General features: G+C 43.5%; 2 protein-coding genes across 6 annotated transcripts in view; both read right to left on the bottom strand.

Moving 5' to 3' along the window:
- cds1 (CDP-diacylglycerol synthase (phosphatidate cytidylyltransferase) 1) overlaps positions 1-836 on the bottom strand; it is a 30,777-nt gene extending 29,941 nt beyond the window's left edge. Inside the window, exon 1 of the mRNA XM_026186375.1 lies at positions 505-836. Within this exon, the coding sequence (XP_026042160.1) occupies positions 505-573 (69 nt within the window). The 5' untranslated portion in view covers positions 574-836. The remainder of the gene's footprint in view (positions 1-504) is intronic.
- A 3,481-nt stretch (positions 837-4,317) lies between these two features.
- The window catches only part of wdfy3 (WD repeat and FYVE domain containing 3), a 117,847-nt gene continuing 106,034 nt past the window's right edge, over positions 4,318-16,130 (bottom strand). For all 5 annotated transcript variants that reach the window (XM_026187494.1, XM_026187495.1, XM_026187492.1 and 2 more), the window contains 16 exons: positions 15,964-16,081; positions 15,482-15,588; positions 14,881-15,034; positions 14,686-14,777; positions 14,385-14,597; positions 14,030-14,171; positions 13,704-13,858; positions 11,926-12,084; positions 11,319-11,498; positions 11,046-11,228; positions 10,635-10,728; positions 10,366-10,509; positions 8,922-9,149; positions 8,650-8,761; positions 8,251-8,448; positions 4,318-7,558 (listed from right to left, as the gene is read on the bottom strand). In XM_026187494.1, coding sequence (XP_026043279.1) covers positions 7,438-7,558; positions 8,251-8,448; positions 8,650-8,761; positions 8,922-9,149; positions 10,366-10,509; positions 10,635-10,728; positions 11,046-11,228; positions 11,319-11,498; positions 11,926-12,084; positions 13,704-13,858; positions 14,030-14,171; positions 14,385-14,597; positions 14,686-14,777; positions 14,881-15,034; positions 15,482-15,588; positions 15,964-16,081 — 2,400 coding nt within the window. In that variant the 3' untranslated portion in view covers positions 4,318-7,437. The remainder of the gene's footprint in view (positions 7,559-8,250; positions 8,449-8,649; positions 8,762-8,921; positions 9,150-10,365; positions 10,510-10,634; positions 10,729-11,045; positions 11,229-11,318; positions 11,499-11,925; positions 12,085-13,703; positions 13,859-14,029; positions 14,172-14,384; positions 14,598-14,685; positions 14,778-14,880; positions 15,035-15,481; positions 15,589-15,963; positions 16,082-16,130) is intronic.

Consider the following 16,130-nt stretch of genomic DNA (forward strand, 5'->3'; position numbering starts at 1 on the left):
TTTTTTTTATCAGTGGAGCCATCACATCACATGATGAATATAAACAAGCTGAACGTCAAATCACTGCAAAACAATCTTTAAAATCACTCGTGTTGAGTAGCAAAGTAAACTGAAGCTTAAAGGCCCTCCGATCTCTGCGTGTTTGTTTACTGTAATGTAATTATCCAAATCCAATTTTCAGCCTGCAGGAGTGACATTGATGAGTCTGTGTCACGGTGACACTGTGAAATTGTCCCGCTGACAGCCACTGAAAAGGACGAGGAGCTCACACCGAAAAGGCAAACGGTGGTTTCAAAGCACGGAGCCGTTTCCGTGACCGTGTCTCGGTTGTTTCGGGATTACCGGACAGCAGCCAAGCGGCTAACTAACTAGCTTATGTAGCTCCCCTGCTAACCTGACAACCCGGCCGGCCCGGCTCAGCCTCCGACAACCTGCCGGACTCGTTTCCAGGGCGAGGTCTCGCACGGATAATGGTGTCTTTTCACGTTCTCAGGTGCACCTTACCTTGTCGCTGATATTATCGGCGCTGTCAGGGTCTGCTCCGCCTCCGCCTCGCTTCCTCAGCTCCGTCATATTTCTCTCGTTTCTCCGCCGGGACGTGAATGTGTCACATAAGCCGACTCCGAGGGGAGGGAGGGAGAGTGGGAGACAATCCGCTCTTCGTGTTCGGGTTTTTTCAGCCGGTCTGATTTCTCGATGCCGGTCGAGAAGGTCAGCTTCCCTGAAAGTCAGCCAGTGCTGCTGCACAGCCCCACAGACACTACCGACTCCACTGCGTGTGTTTGTTTATGACCGCAATCCCTATTCTCCTCCTACCGCCGACAAGCTCACGGAACAAGGACAGACAACTTTCTGTAGGGACTTTCAAAATAAAAGGTCTACTTAAAATGTAATTTTCTTGGTTTACGCCTGTTAAGATGTTTGCTTTGGAAATTTAAGCCCTTTAATGGTTTGACGCAGAGTCCTGTTGGTCGGCGTGTGCAGACTTCCTAAAAGACGCTCAAGTTTTGCTCAATAAAGGTTAAAGCATATAAAAACATATCCAAACATCCTAATGTTGTAGATTTTCGTTTTTTTAATCCTATATATCCATTTTCTTCCATTCATTCAATTAAGAGTTGGGCTGGAGCTGCTGACTGTCACAGGTAGAAAGGTTACCGGTCTGTCACAGGGCTAACACAGAGAGAAATCATTTACACTCACATTTACACCTACAGTCAGTTTAAAGTCACATTACCCTACAAGCTCTCTTTCCCTCCTTGGAGTTTATGTTTGTGATCCTCAAGCTCGGTTCCTCTACTAGCAGGGGTTTGATGATTCTGCACAGTTCCCACTCTTCTGTGCAGAGAAGTTCTGGAATCTGCTGGAGCCACTGCAGCTCCTAATGCTGCTGTAAACACCGGGACCACTTTAGACTTTATCTTCCACATCTGCTCCTTAAGCCCCTGGTCCTTCTCTTCCTTTCTTGTGCCTCTTCTTCCAGATATTTTTGTATTTTTCTTTGGACTTTCGGTCTTCTGTTATGTCAACATGAGTTCACCCAACACAGATCTGCCCAAACTGTTGTTTTTATACTGGATCTATTTCTAGTCAAAGATCCTCATTTTTTAACTTCAGAGCTCACTTTAGAAGCACAGATCAAAAAGATTGTCCAAAACTCTTTTTTTTTCTTTAATGAAATTAAATATCATATTTACAGTCAACTTGAGCACTCAAAGCACTCCATGGATTATATAGAATTACCTGCAGAAACCTATGGAAACTTTATGGGTGTTCAAGAAAAAGATAAGCAGACTCCAAAGTAAACCAAGCCTACACCCTGCATTTCATGTTTACCCCTGGAGAAATCCTAGTAGTACAAATATTAGCTGAAGTCAAACCTCGGAGAAGTATAAAAACCCTCACACAAAGCCTGTAGGTGACGCTCATTTAAAGTCGAGCCTTTATTTTGAAGTAAAAGCACCGAGACTTCCGTTGTGCGTTTGTCTGCCTTTACACAGGTCTGCTGCGGTGCCGCACGCTCTCTTTCTCTCTCTCTCTCTCTCAGTCAGTCCATAACGGGCTGACCAGCTCTGCCACATGCTGCGGTAATCTACGACCAGTGAGCACCGGGGTCCTCACTTAGACACACCCCTGCCTGCACTATTTTTGTGGAGACCCCCGCTGGTGTTATTTCCTCTGCTCAGTTCACTAAATGCACTCGGCACAACTTAAAACAAATATTTAAACACAAATCCCTTTTTTTTAAAAAGTAATTTTAAAGTGCTGTTGGTTCGCTAAAAGAAACATTTTTTTTCCGCCAATCACCGATTTCAGTAAAATAAAGCTCAGCACCGCAGTCAGTCCTGTTTAGTCTCGTTGTTATCCCGAACAAATCAAGTTAGTTTCACTCCCTCAGTCCCACTCAGGTCACCGTTTTAGCACCAGATCACAACAGCACGTTTACTTTCTATATTTTAACATGTATTAAAACTCTAATGCTCTTCTCAATCCTTTAATCACAATTCTTATCATCACAAGCAGAAAATTACGTAATTAAGAGATGTCATTAATTTATTTTTGCTCTACTGATGTTTTATTTGTTGAACTTGAAGCTTCATCAGCAGCTTAATTTTGAAAATGAATTTCTTTTAAATTATTTACAAGATATGGGCTAAGATCATGATTCAAAATGGGCCAGAAGAGGGAAAAAAGGCAATAGTGAGTACATTTAAAACCATATGGCTGTTTAATTACTTCAGATTCTTAACAGGAATAACAATAACCATTAGCAAAGTCAAATAATCTGATCACATTGAATCATTTATTTTTTATTATTTCACTGTTACTTTGACCTTATTTATTCTTTCCTTTATTCTAGGTGCTATTTATCAAGTTTAGGAGAGTGCAGTATAGCAATACAAGACTCAACTGACAGTCACGTAGACTTAATAAAGCTCTGCATCAAAGCTTCTGAGTGCCGCCTCTGCTGACAAATGTGACCAAATTGCAAAGACTAAAAGTCATCTAGTCGCAAGTCTAGTTCATATGTATTTTTTCTACCAACTTAGTTTTAGTTCTTAGTTTATGAGCAGCACTTGGCAACAGCGGGAAGGAAGAACTCCTCTTTTCCAGAACAGGAAAAGACCTCACCAAGAGGAAATGAACATAGCTCAGGCAGGCACTGCTGTTTGCTGTTCCTGGGGACTGAGAAGAGAAAAGAGAAGCATGGGGCGACCTTTGACATCAGACCGGACAAAACACAAATTAAAGGAGAGTAAACAGAACTGGAAAAAACACGGCAGCACATAAACACAGCACGAGTGAAAGGCTGGGAGTAAAGACATGCACTCAGTGTATCATGGGAATTTTTTTCAGTTTCTCCTGTCCAGGATTTGGCTCACACTGGCTCTCTAAGGCTACGTTCACACTGCAGGCGAAAGCGCATCAGATCCGACTTTTTTGACCCTATGCGACCCATATCCGGTCATGGTCTGACAGTGTGAACGGCACAAATCCGGTATTTTCAAATCCGATCTGGGTCACTTTGGTATGTGGTGCTGAATCCGATACATATCTGATGTTTTGGAAAGCGACTGCTGTTTGAACGGTCCTGTCGCATTAAATCCGTCTTTTACATCACTGACACAAGACAGACGCCAATTATCCGCGCCGGAGAAGACATCGTGAACGCTTCCTGTCCATCCAGCGTAGATGTTAGTGAAAGTGTTGGGAAGACAACGTTGGAGAAACATGAACATTTTATTTGTACTGTATAATCTGCAGATTCTGACAGAAATCTGCAACTATCCTTTGAAACACCGCTCCTCTAAAACAGCAATAAGGGTCATTATTAGGTCAAATGTAAAAAACAAAATAACTTTATAACTTAAAGCAAAATTGGGAAACATAAAGTCTGAAACAAGTCTTCATATTAAGGCCATCAGTCAAACAATACGGTTTGGTCTGGGTCTAAACAGAGTGCGTTGTGTGTGACGTCTTCTTTTGCGCATGCGGCCGCTTTGAGCGTTCACACTAGAGCGCGTTTGCTGTCACTTTTTATTTGTAGTGTGAACGAGCAGACAAAAAAAATTGGATTTGATCAAAAAATCGGAATTGAGCTTTAAGACCTGCAGTGTGAACGTAGCCTAATACATGACCATATTAGGCATATCCTCTCCCTCTGACATCACACAGAACCAAAAGTAGAAAAAGAAAAACCTGACTGATCTGTCTAACCTCTGTGAAAGTAGCGTGTCATGGATGCGTAGGGTCATTAAATCTTTTAAATGTTAAGAAGCTCAGACGTTGCTGTAACTTAGAAACGAAGCAAATGCCTTTGGTGGGAAACAGCAATTTTTTATTGAAATGAAATGAAAAAGAATAAGTACCAGATCTATTGCATTATTGTAACATTTTGGGACGGGGAGGTTACTCTACTGTGGGTTTTTTCTCTCGTAGGATGTAGTGAACACAAATATACAAGGAACATTCAGCTATTACAGATTGCACACCAGATACTGTAGTAACGCAGTCTAATACAAGACCACCAAAATAATCCAGATTTCTCCTTTTTTTTTCTTTCTTTCTTTTTTTGCTTTCGATTAATCCTTAATTATTTTTTCCCCCATAAAGAGTACAAAAGTCCACCCAGAGTCGGGGTCATGATCTGCAGCTTTGTACACAAACCTGTCGCTCGGTATGACCGGTCAAACAATGCCTCAAAGAAAAACAAAAAAAGAATAAATCCAGCAAAAAAGAGAGATAATCTAATGCCAAACATGTACAATGCACTGACACAGAAAGTCAGCTGTGTTAATAGACATGCAACAAGTAACAAAACTTGCTGAAATCACAATAATTATATATAAAAGAAAATCTAAACCCAGTTATAATTGCATAAATACTTTGTACAGTTCATTTATCCGCTGTGAAATGCACCTTTCAGTTAAAACGAAAATCTGCATTCGATAAAAACTTGACTGTTTTTTTCCTCTTTTTGTACACGTGAAGGTGCAAAAGGAATCCTCGATTGATAGAAGCCGACTCGGCCGTTTCAGCTGGATGGCATGATTGCACGCTAAGTTACAGTACAGAAAGGCAGAATGATATAAAGGAGGACAATAACATGAGTGCATATTATTATTATTACAAGGAGCGGTGAGGGTGAACATTAAATGCCTGAAGACTTGTGGGACGTACAAAGAAAGAAAGAAAGCAGCTCTTGAATGCACAGTTTGCCCACAGAACCACAAACCGAGTGAGGGGAGAGGAGATGTGCGGTCTTTAACGCAGAAAGAGCCAAACATGGATTTGTGTTGTCAAAAGATCAAGTTACATTCAACAATATGAAAGCAGATAAAACCTCTGATATCGCTGTCTCAGCGGGGCAGAGAAACATGTTTTTATAGTGTTTGAACTCCTTTGAGTACTTCACATTCTGCCTTTTCAGATGAAATGAAGAATCAAGTCATTTTAATTTCTGGTCTCAAGTAATAAGATAACCGTCGCTGCTCCCTGAGCCTGGTTCTGCTGAAGGTTTCTTCCGGTAAAAGGGAGTTTTTCCTTTCCACTTTCGCCAAGTTCTTGCTCACAGGGAGTCACATCTGATTGTTGGGGTTCTTTGGTCACTGTTAAAGTGACAGTCACTAATCTGATGGCACAAATGACACCCCATAGGTTTGAGTTTGTCCCGTGTTATGTTAGTGCAACAATCCAAGTCCTTTTACATTTAAACAGTTAAGCTGCAAATGAATTTAGACGTCTGAAAAACATTAAATTAATCAACTCTACAATCAAGTTAGATCAAGTCAAAAGGTTTATTAACGTCAAGAACTGAAGGGCACGAGGTTCATTTTATGCTCTCAGTCTAAAGTGTCACATCAAAATCCACTGCAGGAGCAACAAGGATGGAATATGAAGTCGTAGCACTGATATAATGGTAGGAAAAGAAACCTACAGACTCTCTCTCCTGCAGCTTTACCCAACTGTAAAATATGCTAAAGAAAAGCGAAGCAAGAATACTCTGCAAGTCTGTCTGGCCTAGTCTTTACCTTTAAAGACAAAACACGCCAAGATTTATTAAAAGTCCAACGGCCTACGTGACTATTTACACCTCCTCCAACGTCCACATATACTCTGAAACATCTCTTTAAAAAGGTGCTTGGCTGCAGCTCCAGCGAGTGAGGATAACGAGTGTTGAGAGCTGCTGTGATAATGCCACAGGGGAGTAAAAATCCAGCAAATCCTCAATAGAAACCAACACTATAAATAAAAAAACAAAACACAGTTCATGAGGAAGTCCCTTTATAGTGTGCATTCAAGAAGCTGCTTTAAAGCTGTACGGTCAAAAAAGAAAGGACACGATGGACGCTAAATGTGCAGTTACGGGACGCATGTGCGTTACTTTTAACCTTTTTACACAAGATGAACCCGATTTTTTTCTCTCTCTTAATAACAAATTATAATAATGCAGAAGGAACCACAAAATGAAAGGAGTGATATGGTTCTAACAAGAAAGATCAAAGTCAAACTGAACACGATAAAGTTTGTAGTCTTCAGAAAGCAGCAGTAACTAAAATTAAAAAAAATAATCTCCAAATGGGAAAAAAGGACTGAACAGATGACATGTTAAAAATTAAACATCATAACTGACACGAGAAAACAGTTTGGCAATAAAAAAGAGGAAACGACAATCAGAGAGTCAACCTCTCTGTCCGCGTGGCGACGGTTTGACACTCAGAATAAATCACAGGTCTGTAAACAACAAAACGATCGGGAAATTATAAAGAAGTCATTTTGCATAACTAGACCCACTAGTACGGTCAACCCAGAGACATTAATTATGGACATTCATCTCCCTCCCTCCGTGTTACTCTCGCTGTGACTCGTGACGCAGACTACACACAATCGTTTTTCTGTTTTTTTAAAGCCAGGAGTGGTTAGTCACAACGCTATGTTACAGGCATTTCTTTTTACTTCATTGACCTTATCTTTTGTTCTGTGTTTGCTCCTTTTAGAGTTAAAAAGGCCGTGATACCTATTTACACTATCAACAAGTTTTTGTCTTTTATCATCCTGCTGTGAAAGCTGAAGGAGTTTTGCCTGTTTCTCGATCTCTAAGCAAAGATGGTGGATGACTGATTCGTGCGTGCTGCGTTTTTTCCCTCCGCTCCAGGTGAGTGCCGGTGGTAAAAGTGGGGACTGAGTTTCTTTCCATGTTCTTTGTGACCTGTTGTCCTCGTTCACATCCTTTCTCCTTTGCTGAGCTCCGCCGCCGTACTTGAGTCGCTCCCTCCTGCGACACCCTGTCAGTGCGGTACAGTGCACGTGGTTACTGAGGGTTTAAAGGGGAAGGAGTTTCGGGAGATGCAGAGGGAAGTCGGATAGAGGAATGAAATGCTTCCCGGGTCCTCAGGAGGGGCTTGTTTTGGGGCTGGCGGCGGGTGGACGTGGAGCTCAGTTTCTGCAGCCGTCCTCGACGCTTCGCTCATGCTGGAGGTTGTAATAACAGTTCTGACAAACACGCACAGGTGACGAGATCTTCAGCCGTTTGATCTCTGATTGGAAGCGACTGCACCTGTGACACGGGGGGAGATAAGGGGGAATTTCTTTCACAGTGCAGAAGAGAAATGAAGATGATGCTGAGTATTTTAACACATTCACTGACGTGAGCCATGATTTAAACCGTTAGAAACAAACAAACAACCCCAATAATCTTTTTTAAACTCACACAAAATCAGAGAATGAAATATTTTATTTGCATAAGATCTCAGAAACCTCAGAGAGGCCCAGAGACTTGACAGCAACCCCTTGGCAACCTCCAGCGGGTGATTGCTGGAGATAGTGAAACTTGGAAAAAGTGAGCTGCAAAATGCACAGCCTGTTGCTGTGCAATGGTAGCGTGCACAGCAAAAACACACAAAGGACCCCAGATCGAGCCTTGAGGAACACCAGAGCCAAAATCTGACAAGGCTGAGGTAAAAAAAAAATGAAGTGCAATAAAAAAAAAAACCTGTGTGGGTTAAAGCATGTAAGCACTGTTACTTCCATTAAAACTTCAAGAACTTTAATTAGAATTTATGTACTGGTAGTGTGCTGATACTGGTACCAGAAGAAATGGTAATGGTTAATTTTGCATCTCTGAAACTTACATTGAGTCTGGATATACTTATTTATACCTATAATGGTATTTTGTTCTGACACTTTCTGATATGACAATGACATATAAAAGCATGCTTAGGTGGAAAAACTGCAGAATAATGATCTTACTTCTGGCAGAAGAGCTGTCCGCAGTTCCTACAATGGTGGCGTCGCTCAGTAAGCGAGAAGCGAACCGTGCAGCCGGAGCAGCTGTCCACCACCTCGTCCTTCACCCAGTGGTCTGCTGCCGAACGGCCGGGCTGGTCGCTGACCGACCAGCTAAACACTCTGCCACGGCCGTCACCTACCAGGATTTTACTGTGGTCCCTGGAGAGAGGAAAGCCCAAAGCGGGAGGGAAGAAAGAGAAAAACAAAACAATTTCATATCTTATTTTCAAAAATATTTGCTTGGACTGAATAATATATTTTCAAAACAAGACATTCTTCAGATGTGCCAAAGGAATACGAGCGTTTACAAAAAGAAACTCATTTCCTGTTTGTCGGTTTGGTTCGACCCGGCTCTCTTACTTGGAGATGGCGAGGGAAGTGATCTCGGCTGGGTGAGCGTTGTCCTTGCGATCAAAAGCCGTGTGCATGGTGAGCTTACTCCGGAAGACCAGCTGGCGCTCCCATCTGTAGCCTGTGAACGCACAAAAACAAACACTTAACTAGCAACATTTTAACGTGAGTCATTAGATCAGCAGACTAATCCTATCTATTTGTCGTCTCCCCTTCAATGGCAGAATAATCACTTAGAACATGAAAACACAGCGTGGTTTTTGCAGCTGCTGGACACCCACCTGCCCTGAGCTGGTTATATGTCCGTGCCTCCATGGTGGAGGGATGCAGCGGCTGAGGCACTGAGCCCTGGCCTGAGTGAGCTGGGTGAGCACCTTTAGTTTGGCCCTCAGAGTAATTTACAAACACGAATCCGTCCTTCTCGTCGATGCTGAGGGTGTCTGACCAGCGGTGAGAATCGTCAGAGCCGCTGTCCATCGACCAAGATGCTCCTGCTCGGGCCGACGGACCTTAAGGGTATTAATCAATGGAAAATTAGCAGGAACAATAACTTTTATCAAACTAAGGTTCTTATATTAACAAGTAAAAACAAACATCAGTGTTGGTAATCTACAGGGGTCGTATTATTGCTCTATTTCTATGACCAGAGATTCTGGATTCGATGTTTCAGCCTCACAGCGGAGCCGCTGCTGATCTCACGCTCTTCAGGAAGTGAGCATCAGAGCGCAGCAGCTAATGAGAGCAACGCAGCACATGCTGCTCACCACAGTTCAGCTGACACCGATGATAAGATTTAAGTTTTAGTTTTTTGCTCTTGCCTGACAACAGAAACTGAGATATCTTTCAATCTGAATGTCCTCATTGACTGATTTCAGTCTGACTGACATAGACAATGGAGGGCAAAACGCTGCTACGCCTTTAACAATAGTGCGAGCTGTTCACTCCAGTAGCAAACAAGTGAACATGTGTTGTGCTTTGCTTACACGTAAGATAATTTTAGTGTTAGTTCTGGATCTGAATGTGTGCTCATTCAGATTTTAACACAGCTGGTCTGTGCTCAGGGAGGTTTGTTCACCAGCTGGGAGCTGTACTAATCCAGCTTTCATCCTCATCTACAGAGATGTGAAGACCTTTCTCATGTTTTGGGGCCATGCACAGCTGGTCCTTCCATCTAAAAACCAGAATGTTATTAGCACAGTAGCTCATCCAGCTGACGCCCATCAAAATTCACAGGTTATTGTCGGTAAAATGACAATTGTGACCTTGACTTTGAGCACAACGACCCATTAGGTGATCAGTGTGTGTTTGTTGAATGACCTTCTGTAAAATACTGCAGGAAGAGTAGCAATTTTTGCGGACGGACAAATGGATGACAGACAGCTCAGCATCGCAAAAGCTCATTGGTTCTTTGGCTGAAGTGGTGTGTAAAAAAATTGCTCTACACAACCAGTCATCCACCCATTCACACACACATTGACACACTGGTGATGGCAGCTACATTGTAGCCACAGCCCTGGTGCACTGACAGAGGCGAGGCTGCCGGACACTGGCGCCACCAGGCCCTCTGACCACCACCAGTAGGCAACGGGTGAAGTGTCTCGCTCAAGGACACAACGACCGAGACTGTCGGGGCTCGAACCGGCAACCTTCCGATTACAAGGCGAACTCCCAACTCTTGAGCGATCGTCACAATCGCCCCATGAACACGAACTTATATCTAAGTACCTCTGGGTCTGTGGACGGTGCTACCCGGCTGGCTGCCTCCACCTGTCGAGGGGTTGCGTGGCGCTCTGGGCTCTTGGCTCAGACTGGGCTCGTCTGCATCCGACTCACTGCTGTCATCATCACCATTGTGACTCTCACCGCCCTCTGTGAGACCAAGATAAGTTTGTACCTTTCTACATTTTTTTATAGTGACATGCATTGTGTGATTTGTGTTCTGATGACTCAATCTAGCAGCTCCAATGAGCTCATTTATTTCTATTAGGACTCACCAATCTTCTCGTCAGCGCAGCAGTCAGGCACATCTGGCTCTACAGGCTCAGGAGCAGGTGTTTCTGGTACCTGGAGGAACTCCATTCTCCAAAACTGTGAGATTTAGCACAAGGAATACTTTTATAGAATAGAATAAAATAGAATAGCTCTTTATTGTCATTGTTGCAAAAACAATGAAAGGCAGTTTGGCATCTCTTCATGTGTGTGAAGTACACAATAGTGTAAGTGTTTACACAATAACACAGACAATATTTAATATTTTTAGAGTTAAAAAGTGAAAAAAATGACAAGCGTTCTGTCGTTATAATGCTCGACTGTTACTCATTTTATAACAGCACAGAAAACACGTGTTTGAGTTGTAACAAGCGACTAATAAACTTAAAGAGGGATGTGTATCCACGCGAGCTCACCCTCACAACGCCGTCTGAGTGCCCGGTGACAATGACGTTCTGCGTGTCCCACTCGTTCATCTCCGACACGCAGCAGCAGAGGATCTGCTGGCTGCGGCCAGTGAAGGTGTTGGCGCTGGCGATGGGGCTGCCGTTGATGCTCCACACGTGAATGTAGGTGCCCGCGCAGGACACGATGTCCCCCTGTGCAAACACAAACACACGTCGTGTCGTAAACGATCCAAACTACACCCACAGTTTCTCTGTTCCACGTGTGACGGAGGACAAACTTACCGTCAGCTCATTGATGCACAGAGCCGAGACGGGCGCTCGGTGCCCCCTGAGCTGCGTGACGAAGGAGAGCTTGTTGAGGTCCCAGATGATGCAAGTTCGATCCCGTGAGCCGCTGACGACAATGTGGTACGCCGAAGACGCCGTCAGACACGTCACGGCGTCCGTGTGGCCAAGCAGCGCCTAAGATATCACACGACACGGGAGACGCAATGGCATCAAGAAACTTAAACACCTTAACATGCAGGATTTCCTCGTTTCATTAGTGTGCGGGGAGATTAAAGTCTGCGGATTAACGTTTGTGCTGAATGAACTCAGCAGAAACACGAACCCATCAAACTAATTTCATGGGTCAAACTAATTAAACCCTACAAGGATTAAGCTGTCATTGATGAACTTTGGCAGTCACAGGAGAAACAGTCCACTATCCTTCCTCTGAAGCACACCGTGTGTTCAGCTTTGACCTAGCCTTCTGATTGGTTGGACCTCGCACAGTTGAGAGTGCTGCCAGGTTTCTATAAATGTTTTCTGCTTTAGGATAATTTAAAGTTTGATGACTGAAGTGCAGCTGCTGCACGAACCTGCACTGCGTCTCTTTGTGTTCATTTACCTGTTTGAGCGTAAGTGACTTTGCCCTCTCCTTTGAGGTTCCCGTCTCCCACACACAGATAGCGGTGCTGGTGCCGCCGGTGATAACCAGCTTTGGGTTTGGACATATGGCACAGAAGATCTGGCCCCACTCTGACAGACACTCGTACACCACCAGCGCCTGAAACAAGATGGAGCATTCAAATCCGTTTGTGGAAAACTGAAAAGATCCACGACAGTAACAGCTTCTGTTCTCGGGACTGTTATCTTCAAGCTTTCCATTCATTGGTTATTCATTCTGATGCATTTAAACAAGAGGCATCAATTGAGTCAGGTGAAGCTGAGTATTTGTAATGATGTAGGCGGCTGTAAGAGAGGAAGGACACCTCCCAATTATCTATCACGACACCGTCTGGGGTCTAGACAAATACTCTTGCAGACACGCAGCAACGAGGCAACAAACTGAGAAAACAGGCAGGAGAAAACCAGCTGCAAACCCCAGCTGGGGTCAGACATGAAAAGGTGCTTCTGAGCATGAGAAAGTGTCACCAAATTAAAATCTAAATCTGTTTCAGCTTGAAGAATGTCTTCTTTCTAGCTGCCAGCAGGAAAACAGAATATATACAGTACAAATCAGATGTAGCTTTAGTGATTTAAAAGCTTCTTTAATGGCTGCAGATCTCATGTAAAATGCATTTTTAGTGAAACACCAGCAGGGGGAAACGGTGCCTTTACTTTTTTCCACGTTTACTAGGAATCCTCAAGGTGAAACGAGTAGCAAACACGTACAGTGGCTCATTTTTAAATTAGGTGAACTTAATCCACAATTACTGAGAAAAGAAGTCGGCAAACACAACATCTGTAAAAGGATGGGGGTCACTAAAAGTATGGGAAAGGGATCTAGGGCGTACAATGGATGAAGATACATGGGATTCTATATTGTCGAACAATGGATTATACATTAGGGAAGCCAGGGGAAAATTTATTCAATACAAAATTCTTAACAGATACTATTATACTCCTTCAAGGCTGTATAGAATGGGGATTGGTAGAGATGACTTGTGTTGGAAATGCCAACAAGCCAAAGATACTCTGATACATGCCCTCCGGGAATGCCCACTGGTTTTTCCAGTTTGGAACACTGTACTGAATTATTTGCAGGGGGGGACACTTTGTAACCTACCCAGATCACCTAAATTATGTTTACTAGGAGACAAAGGAGAGGTGCCGCAATTAAGTAAACACCAGTTTAGAGTGTTAAGTACTGCATTGGTAACATGTGCCCGTGTCATTTTGGAACACTGGAAGGACTCTCATATTCCAACGCTTAAAATGTGGAAAGATAGAATGATTGGGAATGTTGCATGCGAAAAGATGCTGGGAAAAATACATCATGTGACAGAAGCTGCGCTGGAACAGTGGGACAATTTTTGCACCTACATGTCTACCTGACTTGGACATTTGAGTTTAATACAACATATGTTAAAACCTCACTGTTTTTGTTTTGTTTTGTGTTTTTTTTGTTGTTGTTTGTTTGTTTTTTATTTTTATTTATTTATTATTATTATTATTTTAGTTATTTATTTTGTTTGTTTGTTTTTGTTTGTTTGCTTCTTGCGTTTGGTTGTTGCATCTCTGTATTTGCTGTTATAAAATGCAAAATCTAATAAATACTTGAATAAAAAAAAAAAAAGGATGGGGGTCACTCACACATAGAGACTACATCCTGGAGATAAAAAGGTGTTTGAGTAGTTTAAACCTATGAGGAACTGGCTGTCAGGATAACTTCTCACTACTGACCTTGTCGGAGTCATAGTTAGCCAGGCGGCAGCTGAGATCGGCGTAACCCCAGGCAAAGGTCTTGCTCCAGGTGGGAGGAACCAGAACTTTGTTTTGCTCTACAGCGAGGATGCCCTTGTCAGTGGGCACAATCTGTCCCACAGGGTCTTTCAGCTCTGGAAAACAACGCGCACGCACGAAGAAGTGTGAATTTAAAGGAGTTACACACCTTGTATTCGCAAACAGACCCCACGAAGCTTTGTTTACACAGCAATCAGTAGCGCATGCATCCTGTTTACTGAGCAACACTGTGAGCAATTAATTGACCGCATGATGTGCGTGCGTACCTTTAACTGGTGCAAGAGAAGGTCTGAGATTGTCCAAGTGATGGAAGAAGATCTTGTCGCTGTTGGAGCTCGGAGGAACGCCGGCAACGTCGCCGTTGGCTTTACTGCGTACCCGTTTAGGAGGGTGGGGCTTCTTGAACAGCTGAAACACAAACATCAACGACCAATGATTCGACAGCGAGATTTCAACATCTACTCAAACCCAGTTAAAGGCAAGAAACCAACCGTAGTATACAGCACGTTAAATGAGTCTGTAATGCATCAATGTTTGTAATGTAACAGGAACCAGATCAGGTAAAATAAGAGGATCCACCCTCCTTAGAAAAGGGTTAAAATGAACACGCTTCTGTCTGACCTGTTTGGGGATTTGTCCGAAGTTGTTGATGAAGCCGATGGTGGCCGTCTCTTTGAGCGGGTCGTTGATGTTGTAGATGTCCACCTGACCCTCGTAGAAGAGGTGGTGGAAGACGTTGACCGCCTCCACAGCCGGAGGGCCCTGCTGCTTGTAGCCGAAAATCAGGTCGATCCATTCGTGGAGGTGGGCCGATACGTAGTCGCACTCCAACGCCTGCAGCCGGGACAGAGGACGCGTCGACCGTGAGGGCGGATTCAAAATCACTCAGAGTAAAACCAGCCAAGAAGAGCTGATCTCCTACCTCTCTGTGGACTCTGATGAACTCCCGGGGGTCGCCCTTAGCCCAGGTTGGGAGAATGACGTCACCCAGTTTGGTCCCATTCTGCTTGGCACCTGGTGCATGAAAAGCAAAAGAAAAAGCATTAATAACAAAGCAGTGAACGATCCCAGTCAGTTTTTAAACAGTGCTTCGATCAGCTGTGACTCTGATACTGACCCAGGTCAAAGTTATTGGAGTTTAGCAGGAACTCGGGCAGATAGAAGAACTCCGGGATGAGCTCCTTGACGTCGGCCATGTTGTGTTTGGAAGCAGAGAGCCAGGCTTCACGAACGCTGTGGAACATCCTGTCAGCCAGGTCGAAGTGTCCTCCCTGTTATTCACACAAAGACACACTTTAGCCCCCAAAAAGAATTATTCCTACGAGTTAAAAGTAGAGAAGGCACAACTCCCAGGAAATGCAAAGAGAGCCCAGCAAACAAAAAAATAACAATACCAGTACTGTGTTATTAATGTGGTTTCACTGTCCTCTGGAGTTTTCTGACTTGCTCTTTTATGGGGCATAACAAGTTAAACAAGAAGAGGGGAACTAAGACATTTAGCTTTTTCTATATAAAGTTGGAAATAAAGTTGAATTAAACAAATAAAATAGAACTTATAATGAAAGACTTGATTCTGCAAAATATGTAAAAAAAATATAAGTAAATCAAATGTAACTATATATAACTTTTAAAAACCCCTCCTGGAATAGAGGGTTGGAGTTGTATTACATGTTTTAGTTTTCAAGCTGAACTGTCAGTAGAGTCGAAACTCGTCAAACCTGAAGTCTGAGGAAAATCTGTGTGAAGGGCTCCATCCGGACCAGGTAGGAGGCCACAATCATGGCTGACGAGTAATGAGTGCCGTAGTGGTACGCCGGGGTTTCACCTGGCAAGGCAAAAAGAGCTTAATGATATAGACCAGTACCGTGTATTTTTTTAATTTCATATTTAGTACAGAAATAAATCTAAATAAATGTTATACATGACTCCAACAAAAAATATGCTGGTGCAGGAAGCATCACACATTCAGGAGCTGGCAGGTTACAGTCTAATCCCACTGGGTCTGAGACAGTCGTCACCCACCCGTCTGCTGGGTGGGTGACGACAGCTCAGGTTCAGTTCACTCTGCATGTTTTTTCTGGGCCTCTCCTGTAGGCAGGAGGACCCACATAGCGAGTTTGTGGTACTAAAAGTCTGTAGATGATATTAACACACATATCTGCTCACAGAGAAACGTTATCTGATGGTCTCCTTTCCTTACCGTTGGGGTCTTCCCAGTCCTTGTACCGCTTCTTGTACTGCGTTAGCCGGGTGTCAGTCTGGGCGCCCATCGGCTTGGCGAGGTTACGAAATGTCTTTGGGTTGGTGAGGTCCAGCTCCTGGTGACCAAAAGCAACCCAAACATCATGAAATCACCGCACTGCCCCC

The sequence above is a fragment of the Astatotilapia calliptera genome, chromosome 12, assembly GCF_900246225.1.
Source record: "Astatotilapia calliptera chromosome 12, fAstCal1.2, whole genome shotgun sequence".
Taxonomy (NCBI): domain Eukaryota; kingdom Metazoa; phylum Chordata; class Actinopteri; order Cichliformes; family Cichlidae; genus Astatotilapia; species Astatotilapia calliptera.